The sequence below is a fragment of the Syngnathus typhle genome, linkage group LG11, assembly GCF_033458585.1.
Source record: "Syngnathus typhle isolate RoL2023-S1 ecotype Sweden linkage group LG11, RoL_Styp_1.0, whole genome shotgun sequence".
NCBI classification, from domain to species: domain Eukaryota; kingdom Metazoa; phylum Chordata; class Actinopteri; order Syngnathiformes; family Syngnathidae; genus Syngnathus; species Syngnathus typhle.
In genome coordinates, this window is record NC_083748.1 from 10,507,501 (window position 1) to 10,520,714 (window position 13,214).

The window sequence follows — 13,214 nt, forward strand, 5'->3', positions numbered from 1 at the left end:
GTGTCTTATTCTTGGAGGATTCTGTGCTTGTCGTGTTCCTGTTTAATTCATCACATTCTGGCTAATATGGTAGCAGCTTCTATACATACACAAGTGGGGAAAACTTGGAAGCCCTGTGTTAATAAAAGATATGTAAAAATAATTATAATAATAGTGGATGCTATTTGTCAGTATTTCATCTTTTTATATCTCGTCGACCAACAACATTGCTGCGCTGGCCCACTTGATGACACACCCAAATAAGAACCCCCAGTTTCTCTTTTTTTTTGTTGTTTTTTAAAGCTAGCTAAATACATTGTGCTTTTCTGTTATCATACATTAATTATTGTGCAAAGAAAAAGAATAATTAAAGAAAATGATATTAGCTGCAAATGGACTCAACGTTTTCCCGACGCCTCTTACTTGGCAGGTGTAAAATACACAAAGTTCTTAATTGTGGACCAATGGTAAGAGGTTTTCAAAGTCAGCTTTCAGTGGCGTAAAACACACTTTGGATATACGCAGAATGCTTTGGGATTTGGGGAAAAAGCAGTGCTGGACTCTAATTGAACTGCTCAGCGTTTCTACAGGACTCATTAGAGAGCCTCTTACTAGCTTGTTTGGCCACTTTTCGACTACAAAGTGCACTTGGCTGTGTGCGTGTGCCTGCACGTGTTTCCCACCTGTTCCATCACACCGGACCATTAGTCGATACGCATGTGTGCACTAGAAGGGCCATGAACACCCAAATGGCCTCCGATGAGAGATTAAAAAATACTGCAGGTGCGAGAATGCATCTTTCTCATCCCCAATTATATGAGAGCTCCACCTGCTGGCAGTCGTCAAAGAAATAAGCAATAGTTTCTGCTGCAGTCTTTGTATCGATACGCATGTGACTGGATCTTTATGAGACTACCAAGGGAGTCATTTAGTCTGAAGTGCTTTATGAAGGCGATCTCTTATTGATATTTCATTACATCTCTAATAGAGGCCAGGTTGGAGTCAATCATTAATACGACTGTGTGGGTCTGGAGCAATAAGCGTTTGCGTACTTCATGAAATTCACCTAATGACCTCTTTTGGGTTTCACTAAATGTCTTGTGATGCAAGTGGATCTACAATAAGATGCAATATTAATTCCCCCAAAATCGTTGTTTCAGAGAAGGATGTGATGAGTGAGAGTTCAAGAGACCAAGATGACATGAAGATGTGATGCAGAAAGGGGATCAAACGAGCCGCAGAACGCCACTGAACAAAAGCGCCCTATAAACTCGAAATAAATGAAAATGATCTGGCAAAGGCCTCGCTACCCGACCGTGGCGGCACGACCCCTCCCCCATCCCCCATCCTTGCAAAGAGCTGCTTTTATTATCCTTCCCTTCAGACAGTTCCTGACATTAGTACACCTTATAGAGAAGCTTTTTTTAGAACACACACATAGCCAGCACAAGGATGAATAAGGCAAATGTATAGTCTGTCAACAGGAGATTATCAACTGGCTACTCTGTACATGTTCAACAAAGCAACTGCTGACTCTGACCTGTCCTTGACGGCCATTCTCTGCTCCTCTATCTCTGCACCCTGACTCGGACTGCATCGACTTAGAAAGAGACCATTTAATAACTATGAATACTGCAATATAGGTGCAAATACACTAACACTTGTGGATCGTGCATGAAGATACTGTATATTCTTATTGGTCCGTTTTCAGCACCATGGACAGCCACCACAGTGAGACATTGAAGGTGCTGTTTTCATGGAGTGACTGTTTTGTGTGCTGCAGTGTATCATTGGCACACACGGGTTCAGGGAAAGACTTCTTAACATTTAACCATCATTTCACCGATGATACAGTCAATTTGTTATTTGTGCAGTGGAAAAATGACATTGAAGATATCTGTTGTTCCGTTTTGCTGGCTTTGCATGTTTCTTGATGTTTCCTTGTTTCTCTCCTCTTTCCAGAAAGTCTCCCAGTACACTATTATTGTCCAAGCCACTGACATGGAAGGAAACTTGAACTTTGGCTTGTCCAACACAGCCACAGCCTTGATCTCCATCACAGACATCAACGACAATCCCCCAGAACTAACAGTCAGGACGGTGAGTGCAAAACGAAGAAACTGAGTGAACATTTTGAACTTCCTGCTCCTGAGGGGAAAACGATCTCAGTAAGATTTGGTGTTACATAATACCTTCATGCTCCATTAACACCACAAGACAGAAATAAGAATATATATAACCCATATATTGTGTCTTATATTCCAAAAGTCAAGAGATGGTGTTGCTTTCTGCATCAGAAGCCACAGGCAATGTAAGCAGTGTCAGCATCACACAGTGTGATCTCCGTCCCCTTGGCTTTGCTGTCGTCCGCCGCATGCCAGGACAGTTCCAGTCGCGCGCTCTGATAAGAGCTCCCCAGATGTCAGCAAACGGGGAGCTCCTCGCTCGCACAACCTCCATCTGTGTTGCTGGCCGCCAACGCCGGTCCTCACGATAGCAGTCAACTGTAGTGTTGCGCATCAACAAGAGTTGTGACACTGTTGTATAGCAACAACTGGCACTTTTCCTTAATTCTCTGATTTAACTTTAACATTGATGTGGACACGTTGAATTGAATCTTGCTATAGGGCCAAAAAAGAAAATCTGTTTTAATTGGATGCCAACGTTGGTGCTATGTGTCCGGGCGTGTCGTCCTAATCAGAACCGAAAGCCCAAGCGCTGAAATACCTGAAAGAGGATGAGAACGTTTGATTTTTGATTCACGCTTCCCTCTGCTGCTCTCCGCTTTGATGTGAGTTTAAAAGCAGCAGGAATGCAAAGCGACTTGGCTGTGTGAGGTGGCAAAATAAGAATAAGGTTACAAGCTGGTTCCTCAGTGTTCCTTCCTCACCACGCCGCTGTGAAGCCGCAGCAGGCATCTACTCCTACTACTGAAAAAGCTTTTAGTGCAGTAGCATTTTATTTCATGCTAATTGAATCATTCATCTTGCATTGCTCTTGCTAAATACTTTGGCAGGTTTTCGAACCCCCATTGCCATCCTCATGGGCCTCAGATCTTATTTTAGGTTGATTCATTTCTATAATTGTTCATATTTTTAACTTTATCTGTACAGCACAAGAGCCTAGAAAGCATCAATACGTTTTATGGCATTTGAATGAGGTTTTACCGATTTACTTTTCGATTCCATTTGCAAAGTGCACTGGAGTCCCTTGTAACAATTAACGTTTGCCCCACGCTCGTTCACATTTCTGTCGAGAGAGTGGCCATTTTGCCCTCACTTCCAGTCCGCATCATTAAGTGTGCCTCTGAGAGCGTCTATTCCATTTGGCTGAGTGACAGCATGGCCAAGCTGGCTTGGAAGGTTTTTAGTTGTTTGTGCTAAAAGCTTGGGGCGAGCATGAAACAGAGGCGCTCGCAAGCCAGTGCTGCATTTTTTATTTCAGTCCCCCGTGCTTGTCGCCCGGGCCGTACTGCAGAGCATGGCAGGAGGAGAGGTAGAGATGTGAGGAAGTTGGGGCTCAAGCGCAAAGAAGAGGTAGCTCAGATGCTACTTGAGTCCCATAAAGATGAGGCAGTAGAATTCTGTCCAGTCATCTGAGATAAGCTCCAGCTCACTCGCAACCTGAATGAGAACTAATAATGTCCAAATTAGATAATGAATGGATTGGACAAATATACAAAATGTGGTTCTATGTAATGTCAATCTGTCCTCCTCATGTCGCTATGCAGTTTTCCGGAGAGGTGCCGGAGAACAAAGTGAATGTGGTGGTGGCCAACCTGACGGTGGTGGACCGGGATCAGCCTCACAGTCCCAACTGGAACGCGGTGTACCGTATTGTCAGCGGAGACCCTTCCGGACATTTCACCATCCGCACAAACCCTGTCACCAATGAGGGCATGCTGACTGTAATCAAGGTGAAATGTCTTTGATGATAATCATCTGAGAAATCTTTTGTTTTCCTGATCTTCTCTCATGCATCCTCTCTAGCCAGTGGACTTTGAGATGAACCGGGCTTTCATGCTGACCGTGGTGGTGTCCAATCAAGCCCACTTGGCCAGTGGCATCCAGTCGTCGCTCCAGTCCACTGCCGGCGTCACCATCTCGGTTCAGGATGTGAACGAGCCTCCCGTTTTCCCGGTTAACCCCAAACCGATCCGCTTTGAGGAGGGCGTTTCGGCAGGGACGACGCTTACCGTGTTTTCAGCTCAGGACCCGGACCACTTTGTCCATCAGATTGTCAGGTACTAGCAGAATGTTACCTTCCATTATCATGGAAATTGTAATCCAAGAAATACAAAGAAACCACTGGGCCATGTTTTCCACCAATATGCCCACAAGGGCGGCGCAATAAAAATCCCCCTCACGGCTCCAAGGTTAGAGGCCCTATATTCTATTTTCTGTATTCTATTTTTTATGCCGGAGGACTACGGTCCAGAAGTCTCTTTTTGCACCTTTTCCCCCTACTTGTACCTTCCTGTAAATCGGGCTGTTGTTACATGCAGTTTCTCACACGTGAGATTAATAAAGTTCATTTTATCTTATCTTATCTTATCTTATCTAATCCAAGCTCCAGTCTTTCTAGAAAGTCAGCTGGGATCGGCTCAAACCTCTCAAAATCCAAAGATCATATCGAAATGGGTCTCGCATTGATTTGGGATCAGTAAATCGAGACAAAGTTGTGCTAGCTAAAATAAATTAGTTTCGGTTTCTTTAGCCCACTTGGCTCACTTATTCACTGATCAGAATCGACAGCCTTAAAGTGAGTTGGCCAAACATGACTTTAAATTCCCATACTCGCTCGTTTTCATTAAAAGTCATTTAAAGGTTAAAGCCTGACTTGATTGCTTCTGCACGCATTGTGAGTTTGTTCTCAGTTTGGTGCCGCTCCTTGATCCACGGGGAGCACTTGCACCAAAGTTCACGCTTCTCCTTCAACACCGCACGCTGACATTCTCAAGCGGCTCTCCATGCCCAAACTTTAACACCCGTTGTCCGGTGCGGTGTGAAGGGGTCATCGTATAACGAGTGGGACGTCGGGCCCTCTTCCTCCTAATTGATTACGTTGGCCATCGGTGGGAACGTGGCCGCCCCGCGTTGCGCCGCCCAGGCATCGACCCCGCACACCAGACACTCCCACGTGCACTCCGAGGCCCGGCGGCTTCATTCTACTCTGTCCCGAGTGCCACTGAGAGCCATTGATTTTTCTTAATGTCACTCAGATGACCTCTTCCACCAACAAACCACCGAGCGCATATGTTTAGCACCAAAGTGGCCTTCTTGTCGACACATAGAAATGGCCACTTTTGTTTTCATACAAATGGCGTTTGAGTGTCGCATTTATATTTTGGCTTACATGTCACACAAGCTTTTCCCAGCGAGAGAGGCAACCCCGTTTTGTGCTTCGTCTTTTCTTTTGGTCCCACTGACCGCTGGTCTTTTTCTTCTCCGTTAGTGTGGTGGTGTTATTGATATGAGTTCAGAGTTGCTTTCTCCACCACAGCAGCTTCCCAGCAGATGCTCACGTCTACCGCCGCCTCGCTCGGTTCGGGTGACCTTGCGTGAACCCCCACACACGTGCACAGAAAAGACTCTGTAATGCTCAAAAGTAGCCCTACAAACACCAGTAAGTGGTGAATGGGAAAATAGCCAGATTGGCTTTCTGAGGTTCTTGCTTTTTTTTTTTTGGAGGAAAGAAATTCCTTTTCAAGAAGAGCTTTGAGGCCATTAGCCATCTGGTTTGCCCGTTAATACGGTTTAGCTCGCTCTCTGTAAGATATTATCCACATTTTTGTTTTTAAAGGATGGAAGATAACTTCATTGCCATATGTCTATGACAGTTGTAGTGACTTTGGGCTTGTCCCATCAAGTCACTGGCATCAATGACAATTTTTATTCTGAATAACCCAACCACTTTTTTAATTGGGTAGCAAAGTCTTTTGCTGTTTTCAATCACAGAATTCCGCCCCCCCCCCCCCCCCCCCCCCCCAGCTCCTCCTTAGTCGTAAAGTCAGTTGTTAATTGTCATCTGTAATTGTGGTTGTCAGTTTCAGCTCTGTCAACTTTGTCGCATCAGCGACAACGAAAGTTGCAGTTTGTCCTCGTGGGTATGAAGAGCGGTGCAGTCGAGAAAGCTGTTCAACGGCTTTGCGTGATGCGTTCATTTTTCTGCGCTAATTAACTGATACTTGGCTAACATATGTTGATCTCCATGTGGAGCTGCACTTTTCAAAGGGTACAAACTTGATGGCTATTTCAGGTATACAAATATCTTGAGAATTGATACAGTCCCTTTGGATGGAAATAACATTACAGCCTTTACATAGAGCAGTGTAAGCTACTCTAGCATGAAAATGTAAATATTGTAAACTTTCTGCTAAATTTAATGATTTCTTTTTTTTTCTCTCCGGACGAATGTGTGGTCAGATATTCAAAGCTATCAGATCCCGCAAACTGGCTGAGGATCAACAGGACCAACGGTCAGATAACAACAATGGCCCTACTTGACCGAGAATCCATGTATGTGAAAAACAACATATATGAGGCCACATTTCTGGCCTTCGACAATGGTAAGTCCGGTAAGTGAGGATGGCAGTGTTTGCGCAACATAACTTTTTCAAAGTTTATAAACTTGGACCACAGGAATCAAATTGAAGGCCTGTTTGCCGTTAAACTGAATAAATTGTTTTGACCTCATGTTTCCGGGAATATGGGTTTGGTCTTATCATTTAGGAAAAAATATATTAGACTGAAAAGTCATTTTGTTTCTTTATTTTAACCAATTTCACAGAATCATTTCTATTTCCTGTGACTTGTAATTCAATGTGTTGGTAATATACATACAAACAATCAGACGCAATTGTGTATATGTAATAATATTATTTGATGACACATTACAATATATTTTTTGTCAGCCCACTGATGAAAACCATAAATCCAATGCATTTCGACATAGAAATGAACTCGACACCACTGCATTTAGCTAATTAAAGACATTGTTGGTCAACAGAGTGTCTTGATTACGGCCACGTGATTCATTCATTTAAAGGTCATGGCCGCCGGCTTAGTTCCAATGGCACTATAAAAGCCACGACGTACAGTCTGCTACTTTCACACTCAAACGTGCTCTTTAATTATACAGCAAGATTCCAACCTCAACCTTTTGCATGAAAGCCAATGTGTCACTCTAAGTGCAAATTACAACCTCAAGCACATTCAATGTGATTTCTTTTTCCAAGTCATCAGTTTCTTGCAACAGTGTAGCACGAATAATGCGATGTTCCATAGCGAGCGAGGCTGCAGCTTGAGTCTCACGTCGAGCAAATAATAGTAAAATGAATGTCAATGTCAACAGCTTGTATTTCGCACAAGAGTTTACAACCAACTAAACGCTTACAAGAGAGAAGGTCGCTCTCTGTGTAAGACCCAACAAGTGCTGGGATTCAAGCGAGAGATCAAGCGCACCGACTCAGTGTCATCAGCCGATTGATTGCGGAATTGGTTAACTTATTCTGCTCCAGCCAAAAGGAAGCAACAAAGCTCCCAGCCAATCATAAGTGACAAGACAGTCGATGGGCCCGAAGCCTTTTGGTAATCGACTTTTTACATAGTTTATGCACCAACTTGCTTTCTGGGAGAGTGTTAAAGTCACACTGATGAGTTTCTGTGAGAAAGTCTTTTTGCATCACTAATTTAGTTGAGCTTCCTGACCGTGTGTGGGGAAGGGCCGCATGCTGCTCAAGGCGGCAATACACACCATTTGTTCAGCAGAGCAGCATGTTTAGTTTCCAACATAAAGCCAACACATCAGATGAAATCAAACCAAATTGCTTCCTGAATTTCCAGAATCTAGTTTTGATTTGTTTGAATGATCGATTCGGCTATCTTTCTTAAAATGTCATTTCTTTACCCAAAACCTCAAACCAAACTTAATAGCGTGTTCTCCAAAAGTTATGGTTTTGTGTGACTAATGTAAATGTAAAAGCAAGTTTCAATCCTCATCCTGTAAAGCTTCTGTCGTTGGACAAGCAAAGGTTTGCGGAAGACGTTTTTACAAACCTGCGGCAAGAAGTTATTTGCTCAAAAGTCCTTTTCCTTCATTGTGGGTGGCTTCTTTTTGATCGGATCCTTTTGGACAAGTCTCTGCTTCCAGCATTGTGGAAACAGTTTGATTAAAGTTTTCTTCTGTTCTGCGCTCATGAATTTGGCATAACTGGCAAGAGCCATCAAGGGATTCTCAGATGACTTTGAAGTGCAAGCGCTTGACAGCCCTGACCTTTAGGACCTTTAGGATGTGTCGAACGCAGAGAGCGAGCCAGGCCCTCTTGGCCGTCATCCAAGGCCCTCAAATGGTTTTCTGGACAAATGAGCAAAAATTCGTCAACATCTTGTAGAATATAGAAGCCACTGTCGGTGTAATGTACAGGATTCTACTCTAGAATTGTATTTTATAATTATGATAATTATAATTATTATTATTAATATTATTATTATAATTATAAAGTATGTAAAATTATAATACTAAACAATTATAATACTAATATAATTTCTTTCTCTCTATATATAGATATATATTATTATAATATTATTATAATTGTATTTTGGGTGATCATGCCCCAAACTTTCAGCGCCAACGTCTCCCTAACTAATCCTTGTGACGCTCTTCTCTGAGCTTGTGTTCTGAGCGAGTCGTACTTTGTGTCTGCCAGCAGTGCTGCGCAAAGATAACAGCGTCATTGCCAGACTGCCTCCAAGTCTTCTTGTGTTTTTTTTTTTTATGCCATTTGCATGCGTTTTCCTCTCACCTCCATTACTTCGCCTTCATCTAGCTTAGCGACTTCTCCGGTGTTTTCCCCTCCAACTTGCTCTCCTCTCTATCCAGGCTCGCCTCAAGCCAGCGGGACAGGAACCCTCCAGATATACTTGATCGATGTGAATGATAACCCGCCCGTGCTGATACCCCAGGAGGCGCAAGTGTGCCAGCGGGCACGCCCAAACTCCAAAATCAATATCACAGCTTCAGACGCTGATTCAGACCCCAATGTGGGACCGTTTGGTTTTGATCTACCGGCCTATCCTCCCAGTTTGCGCCGCAATTGGACCATCACCAGACTCAGCGGTAAGATGATGCTTGACATCATAATATGGAGGATTCAGTGATTGTACCATTTACGAAGCGCTAGCCAATTATTTTGACCAACTGGCTCCATGAATGTCAAGTAAATAGTCAGGTGCAAAACCTAAACAAAAGAAATGTTGCCATCACATAGCAGAGGGTTGGTTGCTCTGAGCTCCCCGAGCAAAACTTTGACATATGATCTACCATTTGTGACAAACGAGATCTATTCACATCCCCTTGTCCCCCGAGTAACCCATCTGTCAACTAATCCACCCGGATGAATGTATCACAACACTTGCCTTGAGGACAAAGCTGATTACACACTTGAAATCGTCTCCCACTGGGAGTCACGGCTCCATGTTGACGGAGTCGTGCATACTGAAAGTTACATTGCCGTTAAGTCGCAAACGTGTCTGTAACTCTAATATGACGAGGAAAAACAGTCGAGTGTGCGCTTGCTCGTAACGATTCACATTGACTTCATGTCCTGACGTGCTTTCCAGGCGACCATGCTCAGCTGAGGTTAAGGATTCCATATTTGGAGGCCGGCGTGTACGAGATTCCCATCACCGTGTCGGACTCCGGGAACCCTCAACTTTCCAACCGCTCCTTGATCCGAGTCAAAGTGTGTCCGTGTGACGACAACGGGGACTGCAGCGCCACGGGGGCCGTCGCGGCCGCCGGCCTCGGCACAGGCGCCATCATCGCCATACTCATCTGTATCATTGTGCTACTCAGTAAGTACGACTAACTCAGTGCTTCTCAAATAGTGGGGCGCGCCCCCCTTGGGGGGCGCGGTGCTATTCCTGGGGGGGCGCGTGTGACCCTGGGGAACAGGCTTTTTTTTTGGCAGTACTAGAATAAAGTGTAATTGCGCGTTTACTACAGCAGGGGGCAGTGGCGCTCTAATTGTTACTTCTGTCACGTTTGCGACAGTGCAACATTTTACGACTTACAAGACAAGTTAGGATAGTCACGGTGGGGAGGGGGGGCGCGAATAGTTTTCTTCTTGCTAGGGGGGGGCGTAACAGAAAATAATTGAGAAGCACTGGACTAACTGAATGAAACAACAGGAGTGTCATTCATGGAGTCTTTATTTTGGACTGAGTTTCTTCCTCCTTTATAGCAGCTTTTCATTGGCCTTTAGAGCCAATGAAGTCTTCCTGGTAACACACGGCCACATAAATGTTTAACGTGAGCAGGAAAAAAAAGCAGAGCAATTCTCTTCATCCTTCTCGCTGTATTTTCATTTCGATCGTGACGTGTACGGTTAATAATTAATTTCTTTTTTCAATTTGAATTTTGAAAATGCCAAACAAAGCATCGGCTTTATAAATGGCTTTTGGGGGGGTGGGTTAAAAAATTTCCAGGATTTTTTTGCCTCAACTCCCTGCTCTCCCCGTTGCCCAACAAGAACATTTATCAACACTTTGCTCGACACCCCCCTCCCCCCTTCAAGAATGAAATTCTAGCTGTACCACTGCGATTAGTGACATCACACTCTTAAGTTTTGATCATGAAAGCTATTTTGAGATTTCAAACACGCAGCTAAAAATGTTTGTGTGTTCCTTGCAGGCATGGTTCTCTTGTTTGTGGTATGGATGAAACGCAGGGAGAAGGAGAAGCAGGCAAAGCCCCTTCTCATCGACCCTGAAGACGACGTCAGAGACAATATCCTCAAATATGATGAGGAAGGTGGAGGAGAGGAGGATCAGGTATGTCGGGAATGCAGTCACCAAAAGGGTGTTATCAGACACGAGCAATTTTGACATGATGAACACAAAACTCCCATTAACTTCGGGAGAATAACTCCATGGTGGTGTATAACTCAACGAGACTTGGCAAATCGAGGTCAGCAAGACTGCATGTTGTGCGGAGCAGAAAATGCTTTTCTGGTAACACACGCAAGATCAAGAATGTTTGTTCTTTTTTTTGTTTCTATTCACAAATGCTTTCCATGGCGAAAATGCCCAGACACACTAACCAGTCGTGTAGTCTTCTCAGAAAAGTGTCTGCACCACCACATTTCCCTGGAGCATGACGTTGCGATGACTCATTATTTTGCACCTTTGTCTCCATGGTCTTTGTCCAGGACTATGACCTGAGCCAGCTCCAGCAACCAGAGTCTTTGGACCACATCATCAGTAAACCGGTGGGAGTACGCCGAGTGGATGAGAGGCCTGTCATCCCAGAGTCGCAGTATCCCGTCAGACCCAGTCTGCCCCACCCTGGAGACATCGGAGATTTCATTCATGATGTACGACTGTCCATACCTACATTGTGTCCACTCAAAAACCCGTCACAATGAATCTCTCACATCTCCAGGGTCTTCGGGCAGCAGACAACGATCCCACGGCGCCGCCCTACGACTCCCTGCTGGTGTTTGACTACGAGGGCAACGGTTCGACCGCCGGCTCAGTCAGCTCGCTCAACTCCACCAACTCGGGTGACCAAGACTACGACTACCTCAACGACTGGGGCCCTCGCTTCAAGAAGCTGGCGGACCTCTACGGTGGAGGGGACGATGACTGAGAGCGAAGGAGGGGAGGGGGTGGGGTGCGCGGGGACGGCTTGCGAGAGGGCGGGGTGGTTCTTCGGCGTGAGGCGGCTTATTTGGACGGACGCCCCCCCCTGGAAAGCACGGGTACAAGCCGGAGACGTGACCCAGGTTGGAGACATGTGAGGAGTGGACCCTTACATGGGCTGTTGAAGCTCACTGGAAACATGAAGTCCACTGCAACTGTATTCTGGCTTTATACTTTTCAAATGTGTCCGTATTGTTCTCTTTCTTTTGTTGTTGTTGTTCTCTCACCGTGCTGGACCCCGAACTCTCTGGGGACAAATCAAGGCGGTAGTGAGAGGCGCACCTCCTGAACTTAAGCTTTGATTGATTGTTCAAAAGAAAATGACCACGTCTTGCTTTAGTCTCACGCTGAAGAGAATGTTTTCGGGGATATGCCCTGTGACTCTCTCAACTTGAATTCCCTTAGAACAGAAGCACTGTCATTTTATAAAGTGCCTTTTGTGGTGTGATTTTTGTATCAGACTCCTGCTATCTCAGGATCGGTTGCCATTCATGCAGTACGGGAGAGGTCTGTCGCGTGCGGCATCGCCATGCCCTTCGGCCTTGCCCGTCACTACCCCCTGAAACCCCGCCCCCTCCCCTTCAGCGCGGTCCAGGAGAGAAAGGCACAACCAGGACACACTATTCACGCTCACGGGAACAAGGCCCCAAGTTAGCGAGGACAAACTTCTTGCCCAAGGAGTTGTTCTGTTTCCCGGTCACAAGTATCACACAAATCCAGGGACGAGCCAGTATTGTGTTACATCATTTTTATACTGATTTGGGATTTGTAAATTGGTGGAGAATGCCTGCCTTTCCTCTGTGGACTCAGACATTTAGGGAGCCTTGATGTTGAGATGTTTGCCTGCCCTCTATGGTCGTTGTGTTGCTTTCTCCACACTTGTTAAGCTTCTATTGGCATGATCTGAAGAAAGCGGGGACCTTAAATGACTCAGAATCAAGCCCCGAAACATTATCCACACCTTTAACATTCCCGTTTTTTACAGTCCAGCGACAGTCTTGGAAGGTGCATGATTTTTTTTTTTCCAAGTTTTCTTCGAATCACTTGTTAGTATGTGGTGAGAATGTGAAAATAGTCAACAGAAACTGTATAAATATACTCTGTATAAAGACACTGAAAAAATAAAAACACTGTAACATACATCATTTTCACGTAGTGATGAAATTTGCTGCCGGTTTTGGTTAAAGGAGGTTATTTTAAAAATACTGCTTTCAGATACAAAACACGCATTTTCCCTTCACTCTGGGAGACGAAACGTTCATGAGCCATGCCCGTGGAATACAGAAAAAGAAACCCTAAATGAGATGATTGGTTTGTCTTTAGAATATGTCTATAATGTAGAATAATGGACTTTGCATATAGTGCAGCAAATTTATTGCAGCTTGTAATCTTGACCGCTTAGTGGTAGGCCGTAGCTTTATTTTCCTAATAAATCACCCACAAATTAGGTTTATTATTGGATCTCGGCAGAAGCGGCGGCGCAGCAGTGTGTGTGGTGGGAGGGTCAAGAACCATATTTGTGTCCATTCCTGT

The 13,214-nt window shown here is 44.7% G+C and overlaps 1 protein-coding gene across 4 annotated transcripts in view; it reads left to right on the forward strand.

Annotated features, from left to right (window-relative positions):
- Positions 1–12,821, forward strand: part of cdh4 (cadherin 4, type 1, R-cadherin (retinal)) — a 96,844-nt gene extending 84,023 nt beyond the window's left edge. For 2 of the 4 annotated variants that reach the window (XM_061292154.1, XM_061292156.1), the window contains 9 exons: positions 1,942–2,079; positions 3,710–3,895; positions 3,969–4,222; positions 6,405–6,556; positions 8,860–9,096; positions 9,600–9,833; positions 10,672–10,811; positions 11,189–11,353; positions 11,422–12,821. In XM_061292154.1, the coding sequence (XP_061148138.1) occupies positions 1,942–2,079; positions 3,710–3,895; positions 3,969–4,222; positions 6,405–6,556; positions 8,860–9,096; positions 9,600–9,833; positions 10,672–10,811; positions 11,189–11,353; positions 11,422–11,628 (1,713 nt within the window). In that variant the 3' untranslated portion in view covers positions 11,629–12,821. The remainder of the gene's footprint in view (positions 1–1,941; positions 2,080–3,709; positions 3,896–3,968; positions 4,223–6,404; positions 6,557–8,859; positions 9,097–9,599; positions 9,834–10,671; positions 10,812–11,188; positions 11,354–11,421) is intronic. The other 2 variants (XM_061292155.1, XM_061292158.1) reach the window with 1 other exon arrangement.
- The last annotated feature ends 393 nt before the right edge of the window (positions 12,822–13,214 follow it).